At 42.6% G+C, this 27,392-nt stretch overlaps 1 protein-coding gene across 1 annotated transcript in view; it reads right to left on the bottom strand.

Moving 5' to 3' along the window:
• Positions 1 to 27,392, bottom strand: part of LOC107372631 (voltage-gated inwardly rectifying potassium channel KCNH2-like) — a 160,113-nt gene that overhangs the window by 20,217 nt on the left and 112,504 nt on the right. The window contains exons 11-16 of the mRNA XM_070543850.1: positions 9,150 to 9,402; positions 8,824 to 9,017; positions 8,613 to 8,715; positions 8,349 to 8,491; positions 8,138 to 8,279; positions 7,870 to 8,059 (exon numbers count right to left, since the gene is read on the bottom strand). Coding sequence (XP_070399951.1) covers positions 7,870 to 8,059; positions 8,138 to 8,279; positions 8,349 to 8,491; positions 8,613 to 8,715; positions 8,824 to 9,017; positions 9,150 to 9,402 — 1,025 coding nt within the window. The remainder of the gene's footprint in view (positions 1 to 7,869; positions 8,060 to 8,137; positions 8,280 to 8,348; positions 8,492 to 8,612; positions 8,716 to 8,823; positions 9,018 to 9,149; positions 9,403 to 27,392) is intronic.

Below are 27,392 nucleotides of genomic sequence, written 5' to 3' on the forward strand. Positions count from 1 at the left end.
TCTTCTCCAGTATCCGTTCGAGAGGAGAACTATGGTGGAAAAACTTAATGTCAAAGAGCGTGGACCAGATCAGCCCGACGTAAAGATAAGCCAGCAGGACAAGGAGAAGGGTAAACTGTACACACAAGGCTTCTTCCGAAATTGGTACACCAGGAATGCTTGGCTAGCTGGATGCAATCACGCTAATGCGTTATTTTGCTTTCTGTGTTTGTTATTCAAAACGGCTGGGATCCACAGAAGGTGGATGTGGAACTTGTGTCTCATTGGGGACTCCATTCATTCTCTGACTGAGGAATGCAGCGCATCAGTGCAGCAGCCAACAAAGAAACGGAGGACGTTTGGACAGGGAGAACAGCAGCTGGGTGCAGAGGTAAGCTGTACATTACATTTCTGTAAACAAGACAATCAGAATCAGAAATCCTTGGTTGTCCCACAAACCGGGACATTTGTTTAATAACATGTACATTGTTTAATGTGCAATAACTGTAAAAACTAATTTCAACACACATACCTATTATACATATTTAATCATGTAAATGTGTATTTCAAGTAAATTTGTACATACATCAATCTGATTCCATTTTACTTGTTACACTTCTGCTGCAGCAAACAAATTTCCCAGCTTTTGGGACAATAAAACATTTCTGATTCTCAATGAGATGTTTTTACATTTGAAGTAAAAACATCTCATTGAGAACCAGAAATGTTTTATTGTCCCAAAAAGTGGGAAATATGACATTTGTAAGAGGATACTGATGACATTATTTCCTATGAAAGTGTTTCCACTTTCCATAAGTCCAGTGTAAATTTCTGGCATTTTGTCTAAGTAGTGTTTACTACCATTACTGTAACAGTGACCTGCTCATAATTTTTTGTGTTCACTCAAATGTTGAAATTAAACAAAATGTTTTTGTTACTTGCGTCTTGCATTGCCTATTTACCATTTATGGTCATGTTATTTTATGTGCAATTCAATGCAGTATTTTTCAACCTTGGTCCGCAAGGCAGTTTGCCAATAGTCAGACACACCTGGATTAATCAGTTTGTCCAATGATGTAAGACAGGAAATAAAAGACCTGTGCTTAATTCAGGAAATAGTGAAGTTGTGCACAAAGCTCAGAAAGGACAAGTTTGTTTAAAAAAAAATAGCACAGCCCCACCAAAAATATTTTTCACCAGCCGCCACTGATTGTCAATAAATTTGAAAACAAAAGTTCAACTGATTGCAGTAATTTAGATATGAGGTTAGTCAAGGAAATTATCAATCACATTGTCACACCCCTTACATATATCTGCAATCTGTCATAATGTACTGCTGTTTTTCCAAGTAAAATGAAAACAGCAAAAGTAATCCCTATTTATAAAAATGGAAGTAAACACTTATTCATAAATCATAGACCGATTTCGCTTCTCTCACAATTTTCTAAAATTTTAGAAAAATTGTTTGTCACTAGACTTGATGATTTTGTTAAAAAATTCAATTTGTTGAATGAGCAACAGTTTGGTTTTCTATCAAACAGATCCACTCTGATGGCAGTAATGGCCTTAACTGAAGATATCACAACTGCAGTGGAAGAAAATAAATATACCTTGGGTGTCTTCATTGACCTAAGTAAGGCCTTTGATGTCATAGATCATACACTTCTTCTTCAAAAGCTACAAAGATGTGGTATTCGTGGCACAGCTTATGCTTGGGTGGCAAGCTACCTTAGTGAAAGAGACCATTTTGTGCATATCAATAATGTTGATTCAAGAAAGGAGTTCATTACTCATGGAGTCCCACAAGGGTCTATTTTGGGACCTAAATTATTCATAATGTATATTAATGATGTGTGTGTGGTTCTAGATAAAGTAAATTGTTTGTTGTATGCAGATGACACCAGCCTTTATTGTTCTGGTGACGACCTAATAAAGCTTGTTGATTTAGTTGAAAAAGAACTGGCAGTGTTAAAAGGATGGTTTGACGGGAATAAACTTTCTATGAATGTGATCAAAACAAAGTACATTATATTTGGAAACAGGAAAATTACTAATGAAATTATTATAAAAATAATTGGTATTGTAATTGAACAAGTACACACATATACATTTTTAGGAATTACTATAGATGAAAAACTGAGTTGGAAGCCTCATATAGATGATATAAAGTTAAAAATATAAAAAAATATAGGACTTATGAGTAGAATGAGGTTTGTTTTAAATATTAAATCCCTTCAGATACTCCATAACTCATTTATTTTACCATATCTGAGCTATGGGGTTGAAATATGGGGAAATAATTACAGAGCAAATATTTATCCTATATATTTACTTCAAAAAAGGTAGTTCGAACAATTTCCCATGCTAACTATTTTGCTCCAACAAATCCTATCTTTATCCATTTAAAAATTCTAAAATTTTACGATATTATTGACCTGCATACACTGGTTGTAGTATATCAGGCATATCAGGCTCAACTTCCACCTTATCTCCAAATGATGTTTGAACAAAGGGAAGGAGGATATAGTCTAACCCCGGCTTTCCACAGGAGCCGTCAGCAGCACGTTACTGCAGCAGTACGTCTTGCTCGCGTAAGCTGCTGCTTGGCCCTTCCCACGAGATGCAAAGCAGCAGGGAAGCAGCTGTCACCGACCGAGCACGAAGTCACACGAGTGACTTCTTCAGTAAACACAACAACAAGCAGGAGAAAACTACAACATGGCTCCAAAAGGTTTGTGTTTTATGTTCTGTCTTTTTTATAATCGCCAATACGGACCTGAAAAACAAAGGAGACCGCTAGCTAGGTGATAACTTCTCACGGGGCCGCACATTTAGTAACATTTTTTAATAGTAAAGCAACCGGAAGGCAGTACGTTTCTTTATTCTGAAAATCTCGGGAGCTTCTCTCCATTTCCGCGTCCGATTTCCTGTCTTTCCTTCCCCAAAAATGTCGAACTTGACCCGTTTCAGAGGCGTCGCGCGTAGAAAATAGAACCGGCGCGTAAAGGCCGCAACATGTTGCTCCTGAGACATGGCCGACTCGAGCTGCTGACGGCTGCCGACGGCTCCAGTGGAAAAGGTTCTGTTGACCACAGCGGTTCCTATCAGCGGCTATGACGTGCTGCTGCAGTAACGTGCTGCTGACGGCTCCTGTGGAAAGCCGGGGTAACCCCGGGTTTCCACAGGAGCCGTCAGCAGCACGTTACTGCAGCAGCACGTCTTGCTTGCGTAAACTGCTGCTTGGCCCTTGCCAAGAGACGCAAAGCAGCAGGGGAGCAGCTGTCACCGACAGAGCACGAAGTCACACGAGTGACTTCGTCAGTAAACACAACAACAAGCAGGAGAAAATTACAACATGGTTTGTGTTTTATGTTCTGTCCATTTTATAATCGCCAATATGGACCTGAAAAACAAAGGAGACCGCTAGCTAGGTGATAACTTCTCACGGGGACCTTTTTTAAAAGTAAAGCAACCGGAAGGCAGTACATTCTTTATTCTGAAAATCTCGGTAGCTTCGCTCCGTTTCCGCGTCGAATTTCCTGACTTTCCTTCCCCAAAAATGTCGAACTTGACCCGTTTCAGAGGCGTTGCGCGTAGAAAATAGAACCGGCGCGTAAAGGCCGCGACATGCTGCTCCTGAGACGCGGCCGACTCGCGCTGTTGACGGCTGCCGACGGCTCCAGTGGAAAAGGTTCTGTTGACCACAGCGGTTCCTATCAGCAGCTATGACGTGCTGCTGCAGTAACGTGCTGCTGACGGCTCCCGTGGAAAGCCGGGGTAAGAGGAACTGGGATTTAAAAAAAAGAATATTAGAACCAATAAAAAACAAAGATGTATCTCAGTACGAGGAGTGAGTTTATGGAATAACCTCGAGGATAGATTAAAAAATTCATGCTCGTTGAAAATATTCAAAAAGAGTTTTAAAAATAATGCCTTACGCAATTACCAAGTGCTCCAAAATTAGTTTTTTTCACACGTTTATACCTCTTGATTGATTTCAATTGATTTTGTTTTATTCATGTTTATACCTCTTGATTGATTTTGTTGAAATTAGGATGATGCATGTAATAACTGTATTGTTTATATGTTTATTTACTTTTGATATTTATGAAAATGTTGATTTTTTTTAATGAATTAATGGGTAGGCTTTAATAAGTTTAACTTCAGCCTATACCTTTTCGCTCATAAATTATATCTAAAGAAACTGTTTAACTTACAAGAGGAATTTGTACCTGTGATAATTATTGTTATGTTCTTTATTAGATAATTATTTTCCTTTTCATGTGTTTTATATGTATTTGTTATAACGGAAAAATAAATACAATACAATACAATAATGCTGTGTTAATTAATGTCTTGTTGTCTACTGTACCCATTAGGGTTAGGGTTCTCTAACCCTAACAGTGCTTTCACATACTGACTCATAGCTGGTTGACCACTTTTTGTTATCTATTCAATGCCTCATACACTAAGGTTGCGTTCACACTGCAGGCAAAGATGCTCAATTCTGATTTTTTGAGTAAATTGATTTTTTGGTGTGGTCGTTCACACTAGGACTGAAATGTGACATCAAACTCCGTGGCACCAAAGTGACCCAAATGCGCAGAAGACAAGAAGTCACACTCAGTGAAGAAACCAGGAGCGGTGGAGTTGTGAAGTAATCCTAATCCTGTAGATAAACTGTCAGTGAAAACTTTCACACCTGTTAATTCTTCTGTTTTGAGCTGGAAACTTTTAAAACTGTAAACTATTTTACTCCTTGTTCCCGCCGTCTCCCTGAATTATTATTCACCAAAAATGTTCCGGTATTCATTCATTCATGGAGAATCCCCCTCACAGAAACAGTCGCTTTCAGAAACATCAGATATGTGTCAGAATCAGTACCACGTATTCCAGTGACACGGATCACATTTAAAAAAACGGATCTGTGTATTCAGACCAGGCCCCCACAATGCGGCTTTAAAATTGAGGCCAACCCAGAAGTAAGAAAAATAGCAGTTCCACCCTCATCCGCTGGGGGCTGGTATCAGAAGCGAGCAAATCCTCATTGACTCCCATGTTAAAAATGCCAATTTCACAGCAGAAATAAACATGTTTACAGCCTGGTACCAAAACATGTTTTTGGTTTAAATGATCTAATTTACACTCATGACAACTCTGAGGGGGGTGAATTTTTTCTCACTCTTCTGTTTAAGTGTATTAAAAGCCTAAAATTCTGTATAATTAATGAGCATCAGACCCACGTGACCACAGAGCTAGCTCCATGGAAAGGCCTCAGCCTCGGTCTGGCTTGGAAACTTCTCCGGGATTTTGAGTCTCTGTGTTTGTGTATTCTTTTTTGGATATTTTTTGTGCAATTGTTGGACAAAATGACTTGCACTAATCGAGCGTCCAAGGAGTCTCCACTTCATTTTTTTCGGTAAGTAAAATTATATTTATGTATTTTAGGTCACTGCCGAGCTGAGCTTAGATTTTAACATGTACTGTTTAACCATGAAATTGAAATGTAATAGGGTAAAACCCAGTGCATTTAACATAATGCTGCACTTTAGAAAATGGGTTGAAATATAACATGTTGGTGGAGCTGGGTTCCGACTATCGGCTTGTGGAGCTCTCGGGAGACCGATGTTTTCCACCCGGACTGCCGGCTGTTTCTACCCGCAGCCCAGTCCATCTCTGCCTGATCGCGGCTTCTGTTAGCTGCGGAGGGCTGACGGCTGGTTCTCCCAGCAGCTCGGCGCATCGCTGTCTGATCACGGCTTCTGTGTGCTGGGGTGGGCTGATGGCTGGTTCTTATGGCAAGCCAGAACCGCCAAAATACGCCACTTCTCCCCGCAGCTCGGCGCATCTCTGTCTGATCGTGGCTTCTGTGTGCTAGGGCCTGCACGACTTTATTTTTTTTAAAGTCTACAGTCAAGTAATGAAAGTCGAGTCGACTTCGACTAGTCGTTGATGACGTCATACGGGGGGTCGGTCGGTAGGTTCGCTGGAGTTTTTGACAATTAAAATTGCGCCCACATTTTCTAAGTTAACACATCTCTTTTAACAATGGTAGTTTCTGCTTCAGCCCTCTCCCCCCTCCCCCTGCGCAGCAGCCGCAAACTCACTGATGCGCCTGCAGCCTCTCGGAGTTCCTGCTGCTCTAAACATTAAAATAATTATTTCATTTTCTGTTCCTCACTTCTGATTACCTTCATTGGTGTCTGTTTGTTGCAACCACCAGGTACAAACACTAACTTGTTTTTATTTGACTATTTTTCTGTCCTGCCTGTTTATTATCTTCCTGCATCTCCTCTCAATCCTAAAGAAAAACTGCTACCTGGGTTCATATATATTCACCTTATGAGTTACCTTTGAACTGCAGTTCTAAAAGATCTACCGACTGCAAAAACAGCGGAGTGCCGCTGCTCGCCGGCCGACTACAACGGGACCGTTTTTGATGCGGAGTTCATGCCGGAGCGGAGCGGAGTGGAGATAGTGGAATCTTGGGGGTGCGTCACCGGAGGACAAGGTGATGCGCCTCGCTCCGCAGCAGCGAAACGCATCAGGCACAAATAACAGACAGAAAAAATGAAAGGAAATGAGCCGACATGAACGATCGCGTGTTTAATTTGTTTTTGAGGTGGTGACACCTGATTTGGCGGTGCTCAGGACGCAATGTCTGGAGTGCACGTCAATGATCAGAGCTTTGCATGCGCAAACTGGTTAAGATTAGGATGGGGGTGAGGGGAAGGTTAAATTGCAAGAGGGAAAAGGTCACAGTTTGGTTAAATGTCCGTTTTACCGCCGGTGTCAGTATCGCACAGCGCGTCGCCTCCGCCTCGATCCAGACGCGCAGGGGCTCATCACCTGCTGTCTTTTCCGAGGACTGCATCTTGTCAGTCATTATCACGTGACAGCGACTAGTCGATGACAGGCATAAAAAGTCACTACAGAGCCGTGAAGTCGACTAGTCGACTAGTCAACTATTTCGTACAACCCCTACTGTGTGCTGCGCGGGCTGATGGCTTGTGGAGCTCTGGGATGGAAACCTTTCCACCCGGTTCTCCCCAGCGGCAGCTCTGCGCATCTCAGATCGCAGCGGCGCTTGTCTGCTGTGCGGCTGCCGGCCTGTGGAGCTCTCGGAAACCTCTGTGTTCCACCCGGTTTTACCCAGCGGTCAGCCCGGCGTATCTCTGACTCAGAAGCTCTGGTGTTGTGCACAGTTAACTCTGGTTGTAGCTAGGTTGCTACCTCCGTTACCTTAGCTCCCACCTCTGCATTAGCTTTGGGTTAGCTTCAGGTTAGCTTGTAGCTAGTTCAACCGGGTGTCGTCAGTTGATCCCAGCCTTACAGCCCCACCCTCAGCTCCACCTCTCTTCCCTTTTATGGAATTGTCTGGGCTTGACGGAACCTGTGACACGGTCAAAATGGCGGTGGTGGCCACCTCCCATTTTAGTAGAAAAACTTGTTATTGGAGCTATGGAAACCCATTGTCCATATATTAATGTCGATGGTTCAGACTGTGGATTTAATGCGCTTTTGGCTGCAGTGTGAGTGTAGCCTAAGTAACTCCTTGGCACCCTGCCTACCTACTCAAAGTACTGAATTTGTGTTAGTGTATGGTTTGCACTATTTCTGTTTTCACCTCCGCCCTCCCCAAACCGGTTCCAACTCACCTTCAGTCTCCTACAGTAGCTCTAGCTTTAGTCCCTCCCCACCACTAGCTGTAAAGCTGTTTTATTTACTGTTTTGTTGTTTACTGTGTGCTTGTTTTTGTCTGTGGAGTCCTTTGTGACTTGTGTCTGAAAAATGCGATATAAATAAACAACTTCTTCAGTCTTTAATGATTCTTTCTTCTAGACCAACATAAAAATGAACACAAATGACCAAGATGTGCCGAAACCAGACCTGCTGAGCTGTTGCTGAAGCTGGTCCAGCCGTGAGTCCAACTGGCTGAGTTGCTGGTGGCTCATGCGGTGTAGTGGCTTGTTTAAAGGCATAGGCGAGCCCAGGCTGCAGCAGGCGACCTCCTGGTACTGGCTGCCCCATCGACTCTGTCCCCAGATACTGAATGGATTTGGCACCTCTGAAAAGGCACCTATAAAGGGAGAAGTGTTTCACAGTAAGGGATTTAGAATTTTGAAAGACTCTCAGGAACGTTTTAGTTGTAGTTAACCTGATAGAGCATTGCGTGTGTTCCCAGTCTTTGGGTCCCCATCACCATCAGTCTTCTCACTGTAGTTCCTGGGTGGTGCATGAACCTTTAAGTTCTCGAGAACTGTGGGTGGTGGAACAAGGCCTCTCACAACAGACTTGTCCTGTAGAAGCAGGGCCTAGCTCTTATAGCAACCACAGAACATGAAGCGCATGAATCAATGTAAACTAACCTCATCCCCACTGGAAGGAGGAGACACTAAGCTTGCATATGTCCCACTGTGTCTCTCTTTATCTCTGTGGTTGTTGGCTGCCTCCCTCTGTTTTCGCCTTGTAGATTTATGGAACTTCTTTACTTCTCCAGTGTCTGCATCATCTGGACAAGAATGACAAGACCAGCTTAAAGCAAATAACCAGTGAGTCACACGGACAAAGATAACTAGAGCAGACATCTTGTGTGGTTGTACAATTTACAGCCATCATAGGCATGAAATAACCTTTTTCTGTACGTCTTCGAAATGATAATTTCTGCCTTTGTAGTTTACTGAGTGTCCCACAAGGAGAGTCACCACTGCTCGGTGAACCTGGGATCATATTTGTCTGAAATGAACAACAGTGATGGATCATCAAGACATGAACTTTAACACGGTCTGTTCGACCCTTTAGAGAACACACAGCTTGTGTCTGCTGTAACTACAGTCTACTCACATCTCTGAGATCGAAGGTGATTTCCAGGTTGTTCCAGAAATGATCTGCAAACTCAGGATACATGTCCAGCACCTCCAACACATCCTCTCTTAAAATCTTATGGAGATCGCAGTAAGTTAGAGCTCTTACGTCAGCATTCGATTTACCAGGTTGGCAATACAGGTTGAGTGGTTCGCCAAAGATGTCATTCTTCCCTGTGAAAAAAGAAGAGGATATGCATGAAGAAGGCTTTATTTAAGAGTGTAGTAAAATAAACTATGATTTACTTTGAAACGTTCCATATACCTTGGGTTCTAACAAGAAAACCTGTCAGATAATTATTTTACCTAAGATAGCAACCACCACATCTCCTCTGAGTATCTCAATAGATCCTCTGGAAATGAAATAAAGGGCAGTGAGGACATCTCCAGCATGGACCAGCGTGTCACCAGGGGGCGCGTGGGTGGTCTTGAACTTCATGGCCAGTGCCCTGAGGCAGCCCTTGGTAGAACCCTTAAAAGCTTTACAGTTCTGCAGCAGTGTTCGGTTCAGATGGAGGCAGATATCTGCCTGCAGACACTCTGGGAAGCCCTTAAGGACCTAGAGGGAGGAAAGCAAGGCAGTGTGGGATGGAATGCATAAAAATAAAGGAAAGCAGAGCAGAAAGAAAAAGAAAAGAAGAGGAGGTGCAAAGCCAGTGACGGTTGGGTAACTTTCATAACCAGCTATTTTACATGTGTGAATCTATAGTCTGGCCATGACCAGTAGACAGTGTTCAATCGTGGGGCGGATTCTGCAGTTGTCTTTCAAACTGTGTCCCCATAGTATTGAACAACAAACAAAGTGACGTACTCACCATTACGGATGTCAGTCAACGGGACAGTAATCCAATGTAAAGTCTGGAAAAGGGCCATTTTGACCTATACATTGACCTACGTACTGACCGGTCACCTACAGACATAAGTCCACTATCTAGGTGGATTTTCTAATCTACATTCTAACACCCAGAAGATGCTGCAGTGCTTTTTGACGGTCCATGAAGACAAGATTGTCAAACTTATCTCAGACTGCTGGATTCCACACTCTGAATGAAAAGTGAACTTTTCCAACTCATAAGTTAAATAATCATAAACAATGGCATGGTTGAATAAACCAGATGTTATATGAAATGTTTGACTAATCTGTGCCTAATTCAGTGAAGTTGAAATGAATATTGTCTTACAATGATCCATTTATGTCTTATGATCAGTAATGTTTGATTTATCAAGTTAATCATTATCTACACTCAAACACAATGTTCATTAGATGTAAATTAAGGTTAAGGTTATCTCACATAAAGTTTAAAGATTCTTTATCCACAGAAATAGAACATCTTACATCTGGATGGTGTGGTTTTCTGACGGAAGTTTGGTAATGCCTACAGCACGTCAAATTCTGATTTGCAGAAATGATGACAAGTGAATTATTAAAACTAGAGTGACTTCCCGAGTTATTCAGCTTCGAGCGGAACTCCAAAGTGGCCAATTCGGAACCAGCCTCCTTGAGACACCCCTCTCTCTGACACACCATCAAACCTGTTGGCACACTGCCAGCTGACACAGCCATATGGCTTCTTAAGAGCCATCCGTCTTAGTCGCAACGAGCCTTCCTGCTGTTGTGACCCGGAGACAACTCGAGACCGGACTGGTCGCTCTGCTGTTATTCTACGAACTTCGGTGCCTTGAGGTCCACCCAACTTCCTGACATTCTGGATCTGACGGGGGTCTGCGATCAGGGTTTGAAGACACAACAGATTGCGTCTGATGTTGTTTTATTAATAATCAACTCTCTAGTTTATAGCAGACAACAAATTCTTTTACACCCAGAATTCACAATCTCTTTCAGATACAAAGGTTCTTATACACATCTACTTTACACCACCTACAACACACATTACATCACCGCATATACACTGCATGGTGGCACAGTGGTTAGCAGGTTTGAAACTAAGCTGCGGCCTTTCTGCGTGGATTTGCGTGTTCTCCCCATGCATGCGTGGGTTTCCTCCGGGTACTCCGGTTTCCCCCACAGATCACAACATGCCCTGTAGGTTATAAATTGTAAGTCGCTTTCGATAAAAGCGTCTGCTAAATGAATAAACATAAACATATACACTCCATCATACATTCATCATTATTCATAGCTTGTCATGTATTATCATTAGTTTAGAAAAGAATCAGATTCCTTTTAACTATATACTTGACTCTGAATTGATACGATGTGTGTTTATGGTCCCTGAACAAGCAAAGAATAAATCTATCAGTATGGTTATGCAATGCTGTAAGCTGCAAAATAGATAAAAGTAACGTAACATTTTACAGGTTTCCAGCTGTTAAAATACGACAAAGAAAATAACAGCCATTCAGACAATTCTAGTGGGAAAACCACCCAAATCAGGGCTGACTAAGTCTTCTGACAGAATAAAAAAGTGAAATATAGTTATGAAGTCATCGGAGCGCCGGGTCCTGCGACACCTCGAGTTCTCCACCTCTCCCCTCCTGGACCCCATGCAGTTTGCATACAGAGCCAATCAGTCTGTAGACGATGCCGTCTACCTGGCCCTCCACTTCATCCTCCAACATCTGGATGTACCAGGAACCTACGCCAGGGTCCTGTTTGTGGACTTCAGCTCTGTGTTCAACATCACACAGAAGACAGTAGAGATGATGGTGGACTTCACGAAAGTCACAGCTTCCCTGCCTCCCCTTGCCTTCAACAAGATTCCTATCGTCATCACAGACTCCTTTCGTTTCCTGGGCACCCCACACAGGACCTCATGCGGGAGCCGACCATCAGCACCGTCATCAAGAAAGCTCAGCAGAGGTTGTTCTTCCTGCGACAACTGAAGAAAGCAAAGCTGCCAGTCCAGATGATGGTGCAGATCTACACTGCCACAACTGAGTCCATCCTCACCTCCTCCATCACTGAGTGGTTCGCTGGGGCTACTGTCAGGGACAGACAGAGACTGTAATGCATTGTACGCTCAACCGAGAAGGTGATTGGCTGCAGTCTTCCATCTCTCCATGAGTTGTATGCCGCAAGGACTCGAGGGAGAGCACGCCGAACTGCAGCCGACATCTCTCACCCTGGCCACGGACTGATTGAGACGCTTTCATCTGGCAGGAGGCTACCATCAGGACCAAAACCTCTCGTCACAAAAACAGTTTCTTCCCCTCTGCCGTGTGTCTCAAGAACACTTGGCAATACCCACATTAACCTGCACATTACGTACCAGTCACTGTAATAGTGTGTTTGCACTGTTCATCCTGTTGCTAACTGTACATATTATTTGTCATTTATTACCTACTGTGTGTTTTTTACGTGTGCTCATGTTGCACCTTATCACTGAAACAAGTTCCTAGTCAGTGAGCTGCGTTCAATGACAATGGCAATAAAAAATCTTCTGATTCTGAAATTTCTGACCGACTCTAACTTGTTTGTATCCAGACATGAACCATCTAATGACTTATAAGCTTTAAAATAAGTATGCGTGGCCGCGGGGCGCGAGTAGCCCAGGGACAACCGTCCGACCAAGCAGCAGAAACAGCAGCGAGGAAGCGCTGTGCTGCAGATTAGTCGTGAGAAATAAACGAGTGTGAAAACTATGTATGAGACATCGGTGTTGTGTGTAGTTTTCTGTGACCCCTGGTAAGGATGTTGTTATAACAATTACACAAAATGTGTTGTGTAATGGGAGCAGGCAGTCTCTAATGTCATTGTGTTTGTGTTGGTCTCTCTCTGTGTTGTTAGTGGCATTAATATATTGCTCTCCTAAATACAACAATTCATTCCTAACTGAATTTGCTGAATTGTTGGGGGAGTGTACGCCACACGAGGTACTAGAAAGAGTGAAACCCTTATAGACCTGATTTTTCCAAATAGACCAGAGAGAGTAACAAACATATACAATCATATTACTGTCCTTTTAGATCATAATATGACATTGGTAATAAGAAAACTAACAAAAAAGTTGTTAGTTTATCACAAGAAAACAGAAAACCATACTTGAACTACTGGAATTCCCAAGTCAAAAAGGCTTGACTTTGAACATGATCTAAAAAAAACTAATTGGGAAAGTGTAATCAGAGAGCCTGATACAGACCAGAGAGCAAGCAGTTTTATCTTGACCCCTTCAAAAACAAGTTTGGACTCATCTCAGCCTAAAAATTACAGACTCATTTCTAAATTACCCTTTATCTCTAAAATATTGGAAAAGGTTATAGCAGATCAACTGATTACTTTTCTAGAACTACACAACAGTTTTGATCAATTCCAGTCTGGTTTTCGTAAAAAGCGTTCAACAGAAACGGCTTTGCTTAAAGTTTCCAGTGACATCATGATGGCTGCAAACAACGGGGAGTTCACAGTGTTAGTATTATTAGATCTTTCTGTGTCAGGCTCGGAGCAGGAGGAGTAGGACCCAAGATGCAGAGCACCAGATGACAAGAAGCAGGAGTAATTGAAAAAAAGGTATAATCCTTTATTTAGGGAAATAATCCAAAAATCACAGACAGGAAGCTGAGCCAGGTAGCAGGAACAAACGAAAAATTCAGAAGGTCACTTAACTGAGCAGGAGACTAAGGTTTACATGGGGGAAAAAAACACGCTGACAACAACAATGGACCGACAAACACTGAGGGACAAGACAGGGTTTTTAAACACAGAGGGAGGTGATCAGGGGAACAGGTGACGGGTGTGAGGAGTGAGATTCTGGAGGGAAGGCAGGTGATTTCAATAAACTAAATGGGGAAAAGAACTAAGCAGGAGGGAAGATGAACATTAACCTATAAAACACAGCGTAACTAAACCTAAAGACTAAGGGCAAATATAAACAACTAATAAGTAGAGGGATGAGGAGGACTTATATGAAAATAGGAATTACCAGGGAGAGACTAGAAGGAAACCTGAGGGAAGCCTAGAGAAAGCTGGGGGTGATAATGAGACACAAGAGGAGAACCGGGAGTGAGAACAGGAGGGGGCTGGGGACCAGAGGGACACAGAACATGACATTCTGCAGCTTTTGACACTGTTGATCACAGCACCTTAATTAACAGACTTGGTGACTCGGTGGGGATCTCTGGAACTGTTCTAGACTGGTTTAGATTGTACCTTTCTAACAGAAGTTACAGTGTATGTATAAACCAAATCATGTCAGATTCTACTGAGCTGTTCTGTGGGGTACCCCAAGGCTCTGTTTCGGGTCCACTGTTGTTTCTGCTGTACATACACCCTCTTGGACAGATAATGTATTCTTTTCATAATGTCTCTTATCACCTATATGCAGATGATATTTAGCTGTACTGCTCCTTTAAGGATTCTGAGTTCTGTAAACTGTCTGAATTACTAGAGTGTCTGTCAGCTACCACCAGCTGGCTAGAAGATAACTTCCTTCAGTTAAACTCTGAAAAGACTGAATGTCTGACCATTGCCCCCTGAGAGCATGGTTCCCCTGATTAGTCTAAAACTTGGTCATTTATCCTCTGCAGACAAACTTAAGAAATTTGGGTGTTATTTTTGACCAATCAATATCTCTTGAAGATCACTCAAAAATGTTGGTCCGAAACATTTTTTATCATTTAAGAAATATCTCCAAACTGCGATGGTTGGTGTCAAAACATGAACTTGAAATGGTTATCCATGCTTTATCTCCTCCTGTCTAGATTACTGTAACACACTCTTCACATGTTTTAACACAAAAGCCCTTGACCGCCTTCAGTTGGTCCAGAACTCTGCAGCGAGGCTCCTAACTGGAGTAAACAGAAGAGCACACATCACTCCTATTCTGATGTCTCTGTACTGGTTACCCGTTAACTTTAGAATCCTGACTTTCAATGCTCTACATGGTCAAGCTTCTCTATATATTACTGAACTGTTAAAGCCTTATGCTCCAACCCGAGCCCTCAGGTCCACCCACCAGAACTTTCTAGATGTTCCAAAGACCAGATATGAAAGTCGAGGTGATCGCTCCTTCCAGACTGTTGCACCCGGACTTTGGAATGATCTTCCTTTATCCTTACACAGCATTGACTGTCTGGACACTTTTAAAAAACAGCTAAAGACCCTTTTATTTAAAGGGACTTTACAGAGTTTTGAATTTTTATGCTCGCGATTGCCCCCTCAGGCCAAAAGCAGAACAGCAGCTTCAATAGTAGGCTCGTGCACGAGGCGCGCATGCTGTACGTGCACACTCCTTAACAAAAATAACAGCTGAGACAGTCCCATGTGTGTGTGTGTGTGTGGCCCGGAGGACAGAGGACAGGAGAATGCGCAGCTAATTAATTAAATAATTTGGTTTAGTACCTTTCTCTTCAGCACAGCCGACAAAGGTTTATGATGGGTCAGTCCTCCTGCATGCTCAGATCATTCCCTTCCCTTGCTTGAAAAATTGTTCCAAAATGAAAGTTGAACCCACATCTTTTTTATCTGTGAACTCAATGCTGTTCGGCGAGTCTCAAATAAAAATGTGGGCATCTTACTGTAAAAAAATATACCATAAATGTAAAAAAAAGAAACTCTAAATAAACAATATATTGACATCCAGAATCGAACCCGGGGCCTCTGCACGAGAGTCCGACGTCTTACTAGGTGAGCTAAAGCACCAGAGACATCTTTTGTATCTGTAACATTTATATCCTTGATGACAGCTGAAACAATGTTCAGAGAACGGTTCGGAGCGAAAATGGCTATTTTGTTGCTAATTTGAAGGAAATATCTAGAAGAAAGTTCTACAGAAAGTAGCTAAGGGTCCTCAGAAATGTGGCTAGCTTTGTCACTAGGCGTTAGGAACAGCGACCAAGACTAAAGCTACGGATAGCAAATGCTACGGGCTATGCCTGAGCGTGAACGTGCATGAAGCAGCCTGCTCGACCCGAGTAGCTCTCTTTTTCTGTGATTTTACAGAAAAACAGGCAATCACAGCAAAAAATGCCAGGGCTCATTCTACAGGACCAGGGCATTGCAGGAGAATGTATGAAGAAGACATTTATTATTTCTATACATGTTTTGGCTGTCAAACTTCCATAATGCCCCTTTAAAGCTGCTTTTACCCAAACCTTTTATTTTCTCATTTTTAACTCAAATTTTTAATATTTCATCTGTTTATGAAAATTAATAATTTTATGACCTTATTTTTTATGTTAATCTAATTCTGTTTTTAGAGCATTTGATTTTATGATGTTAATCTATTTATGATTTTATGACTTTGTTTTATTTTTTTTATCTATGTGAAGCACTTTGTGATTCTATGTATGTGATAAGTGCTATATAAATAAAATTTACTTAATTACTTACACACAACCACCTGTGAAAAAGTCTCTTCCATGGTTTAACAGTGATATCCGACAGCTCATCAAAGAGCGAGATTTTGCTCTGAAAAATCCTTAATGACTAAAACTAATACTGACCATTTCATTTACACTAGACTAAGGAATAAAGCAGTGTCTGAGCTGCAGAAAGCAAAGACTGATTATTTTAATAGCCCTATTGAAGAGGCAAATGGCAACACATAAACAAATTAACCAAGTATAACAAGCAAAAGCACCCAAAAATAAACAGCCTTAAAATATGTGATGAACTTATTAACAGTACTGAGTCAAGTACAAATGGTTTAAATAATTTTTTACCGAGTCTTTGAAAGAATTAGCCAACCATTTTAAATTAACGGACCCACCCTATAATGAAACTAATATGGATCACACTAACTCCTTCTATATAAAAGAAGTATCCCAGGATAAAGTTAAAAAAAGTGATTGCAAACATGAGTAAGTCCGAGGCAAAGAATATCCATAACTAAAATACAACATTTATTAAGAAACACCAGAGTTATCTGTTGGAGCCAATTACATATTTATTAAACTTATCAATTCAGACAAAGAGATTCCCTGAAAGCTGGAAAACTACAATAATTGCCCCAGTGTACAAATCAGGAGAAAAGGACATAGCAAGTAATCATGCTTATGTTTATGTTTATGTATTTAGCAGATGCTTTTGTCCAAAGCGACTTACAAGTGATAATCGGCATGTTGCCCTTGAGGCTAACAACAACAATAACAACAACAACAACAACAATAACAACAACTTGACATCATTCATGGAGAGGAGGGAACAAAGGAGTGGATGATAGAGAGGGGGACGGGTGCAGGGAAGGTGCTAGTTAAGAAGATGCTCTCTGAAGAGCAGGGTCTTCAGGAGTTTCTTGAAAATTGAAAAGGAAGCCCCTGTTCTGGTAGTGCTTGGAAGGTCATTCCACATCTGTGGAACGATGCATGACAAGAGTCTGGATTGTCCTGAGCGTGGTGTAGGCACTGCTAGCCGACGATCCTGTGATGACCGGAGCGGCCGGGCCGAGATGTAAGCCTTTGCAAGAGGATTCAGGTAGATGGGAGCCGTACCATCTCGGACTTTGTATGCTAGTGTTAGCAATTTGAATTTGATGCGTGCTGCTAGCGGTAGCCAGTGGAGCTCAATGAACAGAGGGGTGACGTGTGCTCTTTTTGGCTGATTGAAGACCAGACGAGCCGCTGCGTTCTGGACCATTTGAAGAGGTCTCACAGTACAGGCTGGAAGACCAGTTAGAAGGGCATTGCAGTAATCGAAGCGGAAGATGACAGCAGATTGCACCAGGAGCTGGGTGGCATGTTGTGTTAGGTATGGTCTGATCTTTCGTATGTTATACAGCGCAAAGCGGCATGAACGAGCAACAGAGGCAACATGATCTTTAAAGGTCAGGTGTTCATCAGTCACAACACCCAGATTTCGAACCGCCTTTGAAGGAGCCAGAGATAGGAAGTCATTTTGGATTGAGATATTGTGCTGTATGGATGGTTTTGCTGGGATGACAAGTAGATCAGTTTTAGAGAGGTTGAGTTGGAGATGGTGGGATTTCATCCATTTTGATATGTCAGAGAGACAGTTTGATATTCATGCAGAGACAGTGTGGTCGTCCGGTGGAAATTACAGATAGAGCTGGGTGTCGTCTGCATAGCAGTGGTAGGAGAAGCCATGTGATCGAATGATCTCACCCAGTGAGGTGGTGTATATGGCAAAGAGAAGAGGTCCTAGTACAGAGCCCTGGGGGACTCCTGTGGCAAGATGGTGCACGGTAGAGGATTGTCCAAGCCAAGATACACTGAATGATTGTCCTGTGAGCTACGATTCAAACCAGGCATGTGCTTTCTCTGTGATGTCCATGCTAGAGAGTGTGGACAAAAGGAAGCCATGGTTGACAGTGTCAAATGCAGCCGATAAGTCGAGCAGGATAAGCACTGAGGATTTGGCAGTCGCTGTAGCTTCCTTACAGGCCTATTGCCTTCCTCCCGATAGTCTCAAAAATTCTAGAAAAGATTGTAGCTGAACAATTAATGGATCACTTAAGAGTCCAACCAACTGCTTTATTCACAGCAGTTTGGATTTAGACAGAATTACTCCACAGAAACAGCAAACTGTTATTTGCTTGAGAAGATCAAAACATCTCTGGACAAAGGATGTGTTATAGGGGCAGTGTTTCTGGATCTAAACAAGGCCTTTGACACAGTTAACCTTTGCGTCTTACTCAATAAACTAAAACAATTTAAAATGTTACCTGAAGCTCTGAAATGGTTCAGTTCATACTTGGACGGTAGTCAGCAGTGTGTTTGGGTTAATGAGGTCAAGTCACGTTTGCTCGCAAACAACATAGGTGTTCCACAAAGATCCGTGCTTGGTCCATAGCTGTTTACAATGTATATTAATGACCTTCTGAGGAGCTGGCCAGGCGTCAGCTGCCAGATGTATGCTGATGACATCATCATTTCTGTGTCTACTAAAACAGCTGGCCTGGCAGGAGAACACCTGACACAGGCTCTATCAGGTATCTCAGAATGGCTTGAGTCATCCCACCTAACTCTTAATATTAAAAAAAAAAACTGTGTCCATATACTTGTCTGTGAGAAACAGGCCCGATCTGGAACTATTTGAGGTTAGGGTTGGAGAGGAAATATCGAATTAATGAACGATGTGAAGTACCTTGGGATCATCCTAGACAAACACTTAAAATTTGACTATCAAGTTAAGCAAGTCTGTAAAAAGGTCAAAACAAATTAAAACTGCTTTCGTTTTATCAGAAGGAACATGTCAGACCAAACTGCTAAACGTTACATGCATGCAATGATCTTTTCCCACTCATCATATTGTATCACATCATGGTCACATTCTTCCTCCACCACTTTAAAACCTATAGTCTTAAGATACAAGCAAGCAACAAAAATTATGTATCAAAAACCACTGAAATGGCATCATTATGGCATTTTAGGGAAACATAGCCTTCTCACTTTCAAAAACTTTATTAATTTTAGCACTTTAAGATTATTTTTCAAATGTCTAAATAATGTGTCTATACTGTCCTCTGCTGTGGCCATCAGACGTCAGAGCTCTCACAGAGTGATCACACGAGCCTCCACTTGTGGTGACTGTCTCATCCCTTAGTGCAAGACTTCTTTTGGCCAGTCTGCTCTTTCTGTAAAGGGGTCAAATTGTGGAATGCCAACCTACTGAGCTAAAACTAGAAAATGACAGTAAAGTTTTTAACAAAGCACTCAAAAAATGGCTAAAGTCTAAACGACAATGTCCACATGAATAGTTTTTAACTTGTTTAATCTGCTGCCTAAATTGCCTTTTGTTTTTCATCTTTGGAAATTGTTTGTAATTTTAATCTGTTTTTCTTTGATTGATTTGATTTGTTTCTATCTTATTTAAACATATTCTACTTTTTAGAAAAGGTGCCCACAAACAAGTGTTGCAAATTAGCACTTGTGCGAACACACTGAAACAATGCAGTCCAATGTAATTGCTGTGTCCATATCAAATCATCATCATCATCATGCTATGACCATGTGCTATTAGTGGGGATTTTCACATTCATGGTTGTTGCCCTGCTAAATCGCTGGTTAAGGACTTTTTAAATGTACTGGACTCTTTTAATCTGGATCAGCATGTCCACGGGCCTACCCAGGAAAAGGGGCACACTTTAGATCTTGGGCTGCCATTTGGCCGACCCATTCGGGCTCTAACAATTGAGGATGCAATTATTTCTGATCACTCACCTGTTTTGTTTGAGTTTGAATCCCTGTGCCCACCCGTGAAGTCACACCTGCCTAAAACCCAACAACGAGCTCTTAGTCCATCTACAGCATCTGGGTTCTCTGCAGTGTTAAATGCTGGTGCGCTCTGGCTGACCTCTGTGATTCTCAGTACAGATGAACTTGTCCTCCAATTTGATGCTGCATGAAGGTCTTTTCTGGATACAGTTGCACCTGCTCGTATGAAACCAAGCAGGCCCAGGCTTGGGCCTTGGTTAAACTCTTGAACAAAGGCTCTCAGGTGGGAGTGCAGGAGGGCAGAGTGTCGGTGGATGAAGGACAGGCTGCAGGTGTCCCGTGAAATCGTAAAACAAAGCTGGTCTGACTATCAGAAAGGAGTGAAACTAGCAAAGTCCAGCTTCCTCACCAACATCATTTCAGCCAACTCCCAGAATCCTCATATCTTATTTAAAACACTTGATTCTGTATTGTCTGTGCATGTTCCCGGGGTCCTTGAGCCTTCGGTCGCTGAAAGGAATGATTTCCCCAACTTCTTTGTGGGCAAAGTGGCAAATATTAGATCCAGAATTTCACCCCAGGTTTTGGACTCACAAGCTGTTACACCCCAGACTGGCAAGCTTGAGTTTTTTAACCAAGTATGTCTTTCAGAGCTTGAGGACTTGGTCTCTAGAATGAGGCCCTCAGGCTCTCCAGTGGACGCCTTGCCAGCTAGGCTCTCCTAAGGGGCTTTTCCAACACTGGGCCCCTCCACTCTGGCTCTTATTAACAGCAGGCTACAGGAAAGTGTAGTTCCGTTCCCTTTTAAGCATGCGGTGGTATTTCCTCTGTTAAAAAATCCTGGCCATAATTCATCAATGCTGGCAAATTTTAGGCCTGTGTTACAACGGCCTTTCACCTCCAAAATGCTCGAGAAGTGTGTGTACCAGCAGCTGCTGGCGTTTTTGGATGAGCATGGATGTTTGGAGGTGTTCCAGTCCGGCTTCAGAGTTGGGCATGTCACAGATTCTGCACTTTTAAAGGTTTTAAATGATGTGTTCTTAGCCAATGACACAGGCGATCCTGTGATTCTGCTCTTATTAAACCTCTTGGCTGCTTTTGACACTGTGGACCATAATATTATGTTATATCGGCTTGAACAGTAGGTGGGAATCACCGGACGTGCACTGGAGTGGGTTAGATCCTACCTCTCAGGGAGGAGTCTCTGCATGAAGCTTGGTAACTTCTTTTCCACCCGTGCTAACCTCTCCTGGGGGGTGCCTCAGGGGTCTGTCCTGGGGGCCTCTGCCCCAGGACAGACCCCTATTTTCTAACTTTAATTCAACTTTAATTCAATTCAAGTTTATTTATAAAGCACCAAATCACGACAATTCAATTCAATTCAAAAATACTTTATTAATCCCAGAGGGAAATTGATTAAGACGACAAGAGTCGTCTCAAGGACCTTCACACAGTAAACATTCCAATACAGGTCACTTCATTAAGCCAATCAGTGAAAAGTTTCCTATATAAGGAACCCAGCAGGTTGCATCGAGTCGCTGACTAGTGTCAGTGTCTTTACAGCAATCCTCGTATTAAGCAAGCATGTAGCGACAGTGGAGAGGAAAACTCCCTTTTAACAGGAAGAAACCTCCAGAGTGTCCTGGCTCAGTATAAGCAGCCATCCTCCACGACTCACTGGGGATTCAATTCAATTCAGAAATACTTTGTTAATCCCAGAGGGAAATTGATTGCTGTAGTAGCTCAGAATAATAATAATAATCAAGTCATCAAAGACTTATTGTATATTACAATGGCTGTTGGCAGGAAGGATCTCCAGTAGCGGTCAGTGTTGCAGCGAAACTGAAGAAGCCTTTGACTGAAGACACTCTTCTGTTGTCGGACAGTCTTGTGAAGAGAATGCTCAGGGTTGTCCATAATTTTCTTGATTCTCTGAAGAATCCTTCTTTGCATTATCTCCTCCAGTGGTTCCACAGTCGTCCCCAGAACAGAACCAGCCTTTTTTATTAGGCTGTTGAGCCTTTTTAGGTCCCTGCTTCTGATGCTGCTACCCCAACAGACGATGGCTGAAGAGATTACACTCTCAACAACAGACTTGTAGAAGATCTGCAGCATCTTTCTACAGACACTGAAGGACCTAAGCATCCTCAAGAAGTGCAGTCTGCTGTGTCCCTTCTTGTAAACAGCTTCACTGTTCTTTCTCCAGTCCATCCTGTTGTCCAGGTGAACTCCAAGGTATTTGTATTCCTCAACCACCTCCACTTCTTCTCCCATGATGGAAACAGTGTTTGACTCCACCCTGTTTCTTCTGAAGTCTAAAATAATCTCCTTTGTTTTGTTCACATTCAAGGTCAGATGATTGTTTCCACACCATGCCACAAAGCGCTCCACCAGCTCTCTGTACTCAGCTTCCTGTCCATCTCTGATACACCCAACAACTGCAGAGTCATCTGAGTATTTCTGTAGATGACAGGTCTCTGATTTGTACTGGAAGTCTGAGATGTACAGGGTGAAAAGGAACGGTGAGAGTACAGTCCCCTGTGGTGCTCCAATGTTACTGATCACCTGGTTTGATGTGCAGTTCTTCAGCCTCACAAACTGTGGTCTGTTTGTCAGGCAGTCTTTAATCCAGGCGATAGTTGAGGCCCCCACCTGTGTCTTCTGGAGTTTCTGGCAAAGAACATCAGGCTGGATTGTGTTAAATGCACTAGAGAAATCAAAGAACATGACCCTCACAGTGCTGCCTGCTTTGTCCAGATGACAGTGGATTGGTTGAAGTAGCTGGATGATGGCTTCTTCAACTCCAACTCCATGGCGATGAGCAAACTGCAGCGGGTCCTGATATGTTCTAGTTTGCTTATTCAGGTGCACCAACAGGAGTCTCTCCAGGACCTTCATGATGTGGGATGTCAGGGCAACCGATCTGTAGTCGTCATTGACTGATGGGCGAGTTTTCTTTTGAACTGGAACAAGGCAGGATGTCTTCCACAGGACTGGAACCTTCTCCTGGGCCAGGCTGAGGTTGAAGAGGTGCTGCAGAATCCCACAGAGCTGCTCTGCACAGGCCGTCAGTACTCTGGGGCTGACACCATCTGGACCTGCAGCCTTGTTCCTGTTCAGTCTCTCCAGCTGCCTCTTCACCTGACTTCTAGAGACAGATAGGTGGGAGGGGGAGGTAAATGGGGCAGCAGCATCTCCTGACTTGGTTGAAGACAGCTTTATAGAACCAGAAGAGTCCATGACTGTGCTAGAGGACAAAAGGGCTGGTGTGTGACAGGAAAATGTTGGATCAGAGGAGGATGGGATGTCTGATTGGCTGGGGACAGGCGAGGAGGATGCTAGGTTTTTTCCTGAACTGAAACTATTGAAGAACTTGTTCAGTTCATTGGCTGTGTCCAGGCTGCCATCTGTGCAATCCTTCCTCTGCTTGAAGCCTGTGATCTTCTTCATCCCTGACCAGACATCTCTGATATTGTTCCTCTGTAGATTGTTCTCCAGCTTCTTCCTGTATGCCTCCATGCTGTCTCTGATATTGATCTTCAGTTGCTTCTGTATACTCCTCAGGAAATTCCCTGCCTCCCTCATTGAAGGCTCTTTTTTCGCATTTAGCAGATTCTTCAGTTCACTGGTGATCCAGGGTTTGTTATTAGCGAAGCATCTCATTGTTCTGGTGGGTATGATGTTGTTCACACAGAAGTTTATATAGTCAGTGACACATCCAGTCATGGCATTGATGTCCTATTGATGTCCTCTTCATATCCTTGGCAAAGAGTAATCTAATCTGAGGTCTCAAAACAACCCTGCAGGGCTTCTTAAGCGTCCTGTGACCATTTTCTCACCGTTCTTCTTGTCACAGGTTGCTTCTGAACAAGTGGTTTGTTTTCTGAGCAGAGAAAAACAAGATTGTGATCTGATTGTCCCAGAGGAGGTCTTGTTTTGGACATGTATGCATTCTTTACATTTGCATAACACAAAGCCAATGTCTTGTTTTCTCTGGTGGAGCAGCTGACAAACTGTTGAAATGTTGGAAGTGTAGCAGAGAGCGAGGCATGATTAAAATGACCAGATATAGCCACAAATGCATTGGGGTGCTGGGTTTGTAGCTTAGCGACAACGGAACTGATGGCATCACATGCATTTTCAGCAATGGCTGAAGGTGGAATATAAATGGTTACCAAGACAACACTGGTGAACTCTCTTGGTAAATAATATGGGCGACAACTTACTGCCAAGAGTTCAACATCTGGGCTGCAGAGACGACACTTCACTGAAACATGACCTGGATGGCACCATCTGTTGTTGACAAGCACTGCCACTCCACCTCCTTTTCTTTTCCTGCTGCTCTTCAGATCTCTGTCTGCTTGTACAGTCAGGAATCCTGGCAGAGAGACACTGGAATCGGGCATATGGTCCTGCAGCCACGTCTCAGTGAAACACATAACACTACACTGCCGATACTCTGGCTGAGTCCTTGAAAGGGCTTGGAGTTCATCCATCTTGTTGGCCAGTGATCTCACATTGCCCATTATGATCGATGGAAGACATGGTTTGAATTGCCTCTTTCTCTGTCTGTGTTTTGCTCCCGCTCTGCATCCACGCTTCTTGCGTTTGAGCTCATTTGGGATTTGTGGCTTCAATTGGGGTATTCTTTCAGCCTTTTCAATGTTAATCAGCTGCTCCCGATTGTGAACCAGCTTTTTGCCATGGTTACGCATCATAACAAATCCTCAAAAAGTGAAAAAAGTGAAAAAATAGCAGTAAAAATCCTCCAAGCTTCACAGCACCAGAAACAGAAAAGTAAAAGGTCCAAAAATACAGTTTTTCTTATGATGCTAGAAGAAAAAATGTCCAAAAAAGGCTAAACTTACATGTAGTTAACAGAGCTACTCCAACATGCAGCCACCCAGAGCAGCGGTAGGATTGGAATGGAGAAGACAGAGCACACACACACACACACACACACACACACACACACACACACACACACACACACACACACGCACAGACACACAAACACACCCACGCACGCACATACACTTAATTCATGTGGAAAAAGATGCCTCCTCTGCATCTGCTACCTGAACAGGAGGAGGACAATGTCTGATTATTCATGTGTTTCACCTGCTGTTGCACTCCCGCTGTCACATCTGCTCTCTGTTACCTTGCAGATGCGCTCCTTCTGGCGCAGCCCCACAGACACATCATTCTCTTTGCACAAAAGACGCACATCACTGCTGTGAAGCGTGCATTCTGCGCCATCAGCTCAGACCAGAGAGAATAAAAAGAGAAAAAGCAAATCGGCTCGACGTTTTCCTTCATCCCAGAGCTCATACAGATAACTTTAATTTAGTCTTCAATAAGTTTCTCTCAAAACCCCCTCCTGACTTTGGATGGTAATGCATTCAATTATCAGGGATTTTCTACGTAAACTTAAGCGTACTCGCATATTGATAGCAAACCATATTGTGTTTGTTTTTGCCACTCATGCATGAGCTGGCAGCATAACTCTCCCTTTTTTATTATTATAATTTTTTAAATTTCGTTTATGTAGGTTTTAACATTTTTTACAGGATCACAGTGGGACAAACAAGGTCAAACGATAAGGACAGCAATGAAAAGGGCGGACAGAACAAGAGAAAGAGAGAAAAAAAATAATAATACATAAATAAATAAATAAAAATAAAGACAACACATGCTCTTCTTAATTACAGCAGAAAGGAACAAAATAGATGATCTATGTACTGGTCAGTCAAGCTTTAGTTCAATTAGTCGAGTCTACATTGAGAGTTAAAACCGGCAAATCACCGGTAGGGGGAACCAGTTCGTCGCAGGAATGGGCAGCGCCAAACACTGTTGATTAATTTGACGACATAGTCAGGACCCAGGATGTGCTCTGTCCTTCTTGATGTGTTCAATAAAAGGGCCCCACATCTTCCTGAACTTTTCCATGGAATCAGATATAGAGAACCGAATTTCTTCCAGATATAAACAGGAGACCATCTCTTCAAGCCACCTCTTGAAGCAGGGAGGGGAGGTTGATTTCCACTCCTTTAAAATAAGTCGTTTAGCAATAACCATTCCAAACAGAAGGGCTTATTGCAAAGCAGAGGGTAGAGCCAAAGAGGTGCCAGACCAGCCCAGAACCACCAAGAGACAGTCAGGATACAGAAGCCTATTGTAAACAATGCTATGGAAATGTCAGTCCAAATCGTTTTGAGGTTAGAGCGGGACCAAAACAGATGTCCAAGAGTCCCATCCACAGATGTGCTTTGATCATATTTTTGGGAAACAGAAGGATGCATTTTGTTCAACTTACCTTTAGAGTAATGTAGCCTATGGAGTACTTTGAACTGAATTAACTGAAGTTGAGCATTGGCAGAGCATAAATTTATCTGGCTCAGTCCTTTTGCCCATAAACCATCTGAGATCACCAAACCAGTATCCTCGGACCATGCTTCCTCAATATGGCGAGATGGTGTTGCCAGAGAAAAAAGGTTAACAAGCCAAGAGATCAAGTGCTTTCAGGTAGGAGGCTCACTCATTATCTTGTAAAAGTCATGTTGTTTAGGGATAGTATCTAAAAATGAGTATGCTTGCTTAGCAAAGTTCCTAATTTGTAAATAGCGGGAAAAAATGACTTGTAGGGAGATTATACTTGGCCTGAAGCTGAGCGAAAGAAGCAAAAATGATTATCGATATACAGGTCCTTGATTGCAGTTAAACCTTTGTCAGACCACTGCTTAAAGGCTATATCCATAGAATTTGGTTTGAAACTAGGAAATTTGGCAGATTGGGATATGAATTGACGTCTCTGAGAAGTTCAGATTTCTCTTGATTTGATTAAAAATTTTTATAGAACTACCAAGAGGTAAATTGTCACGCAATGGTACACTTTTGATGACAGGTTTTGAAAATAGGATAGCTGGTAAGGATGCTCCAGCAAGCTCAGTAGCATTGCTAAACTCCATGTCAAGCCATCAAGGGTTAGGTCTGCATTCCGCAGCGTTACCAGCTGTAGGCTGATTCCAGAAAACCCGGGCTCTGGCTTTACAGGCCCAATAATAATGTTTAAATACTGGGAGGCCAAAACCTCCTTCGTCTTTGGGCTTCTGCAAGTGAATCTTCGAAATGTGAGGGGACATGTAAGCCCAGTAACTCTCCTTTTAATGTTGTTTCTCTGTCAGTTTCGTAAGCAGACAACCTGGGTACAAAATACCCTGCAATCAGCATACAAAAGCATGTTGTCGTTTTCATAAATAAAAAGTGAAAAAATTACCTCCGCCCTCTGCTATTTTCACAAATCACACACTGGATGTTTCTCTGCTGCCACACACCTGATCTAAATGAATGAGTGATTAACAGGTTTCTGTAGCATTTGGTGTCCTCCTGAGAAGGCCATGCAGATATGTAAATCAGGTGGGCGGAAGCAGGGACATGGAAAGGATGGAGGTGGCTTGATGAAAGCTGGTTTATTACTCA

Source organism: Nothobranchius furzeri, chromosome 13 (assembly GCF_043380555.1).
Source record: "Nothobranchius furzeri strain GRZ-AD chromosome 13, NfurGRZ-RIMD1, whole genome shotgun sequence".
Lineage (NCBI taxonomy): Eukaryota > Metazoa > Chordata > Actinopteri > Cyprinodontiformes > Nothobranchiidae > Nothobranchius > Nothobranchius furzeri.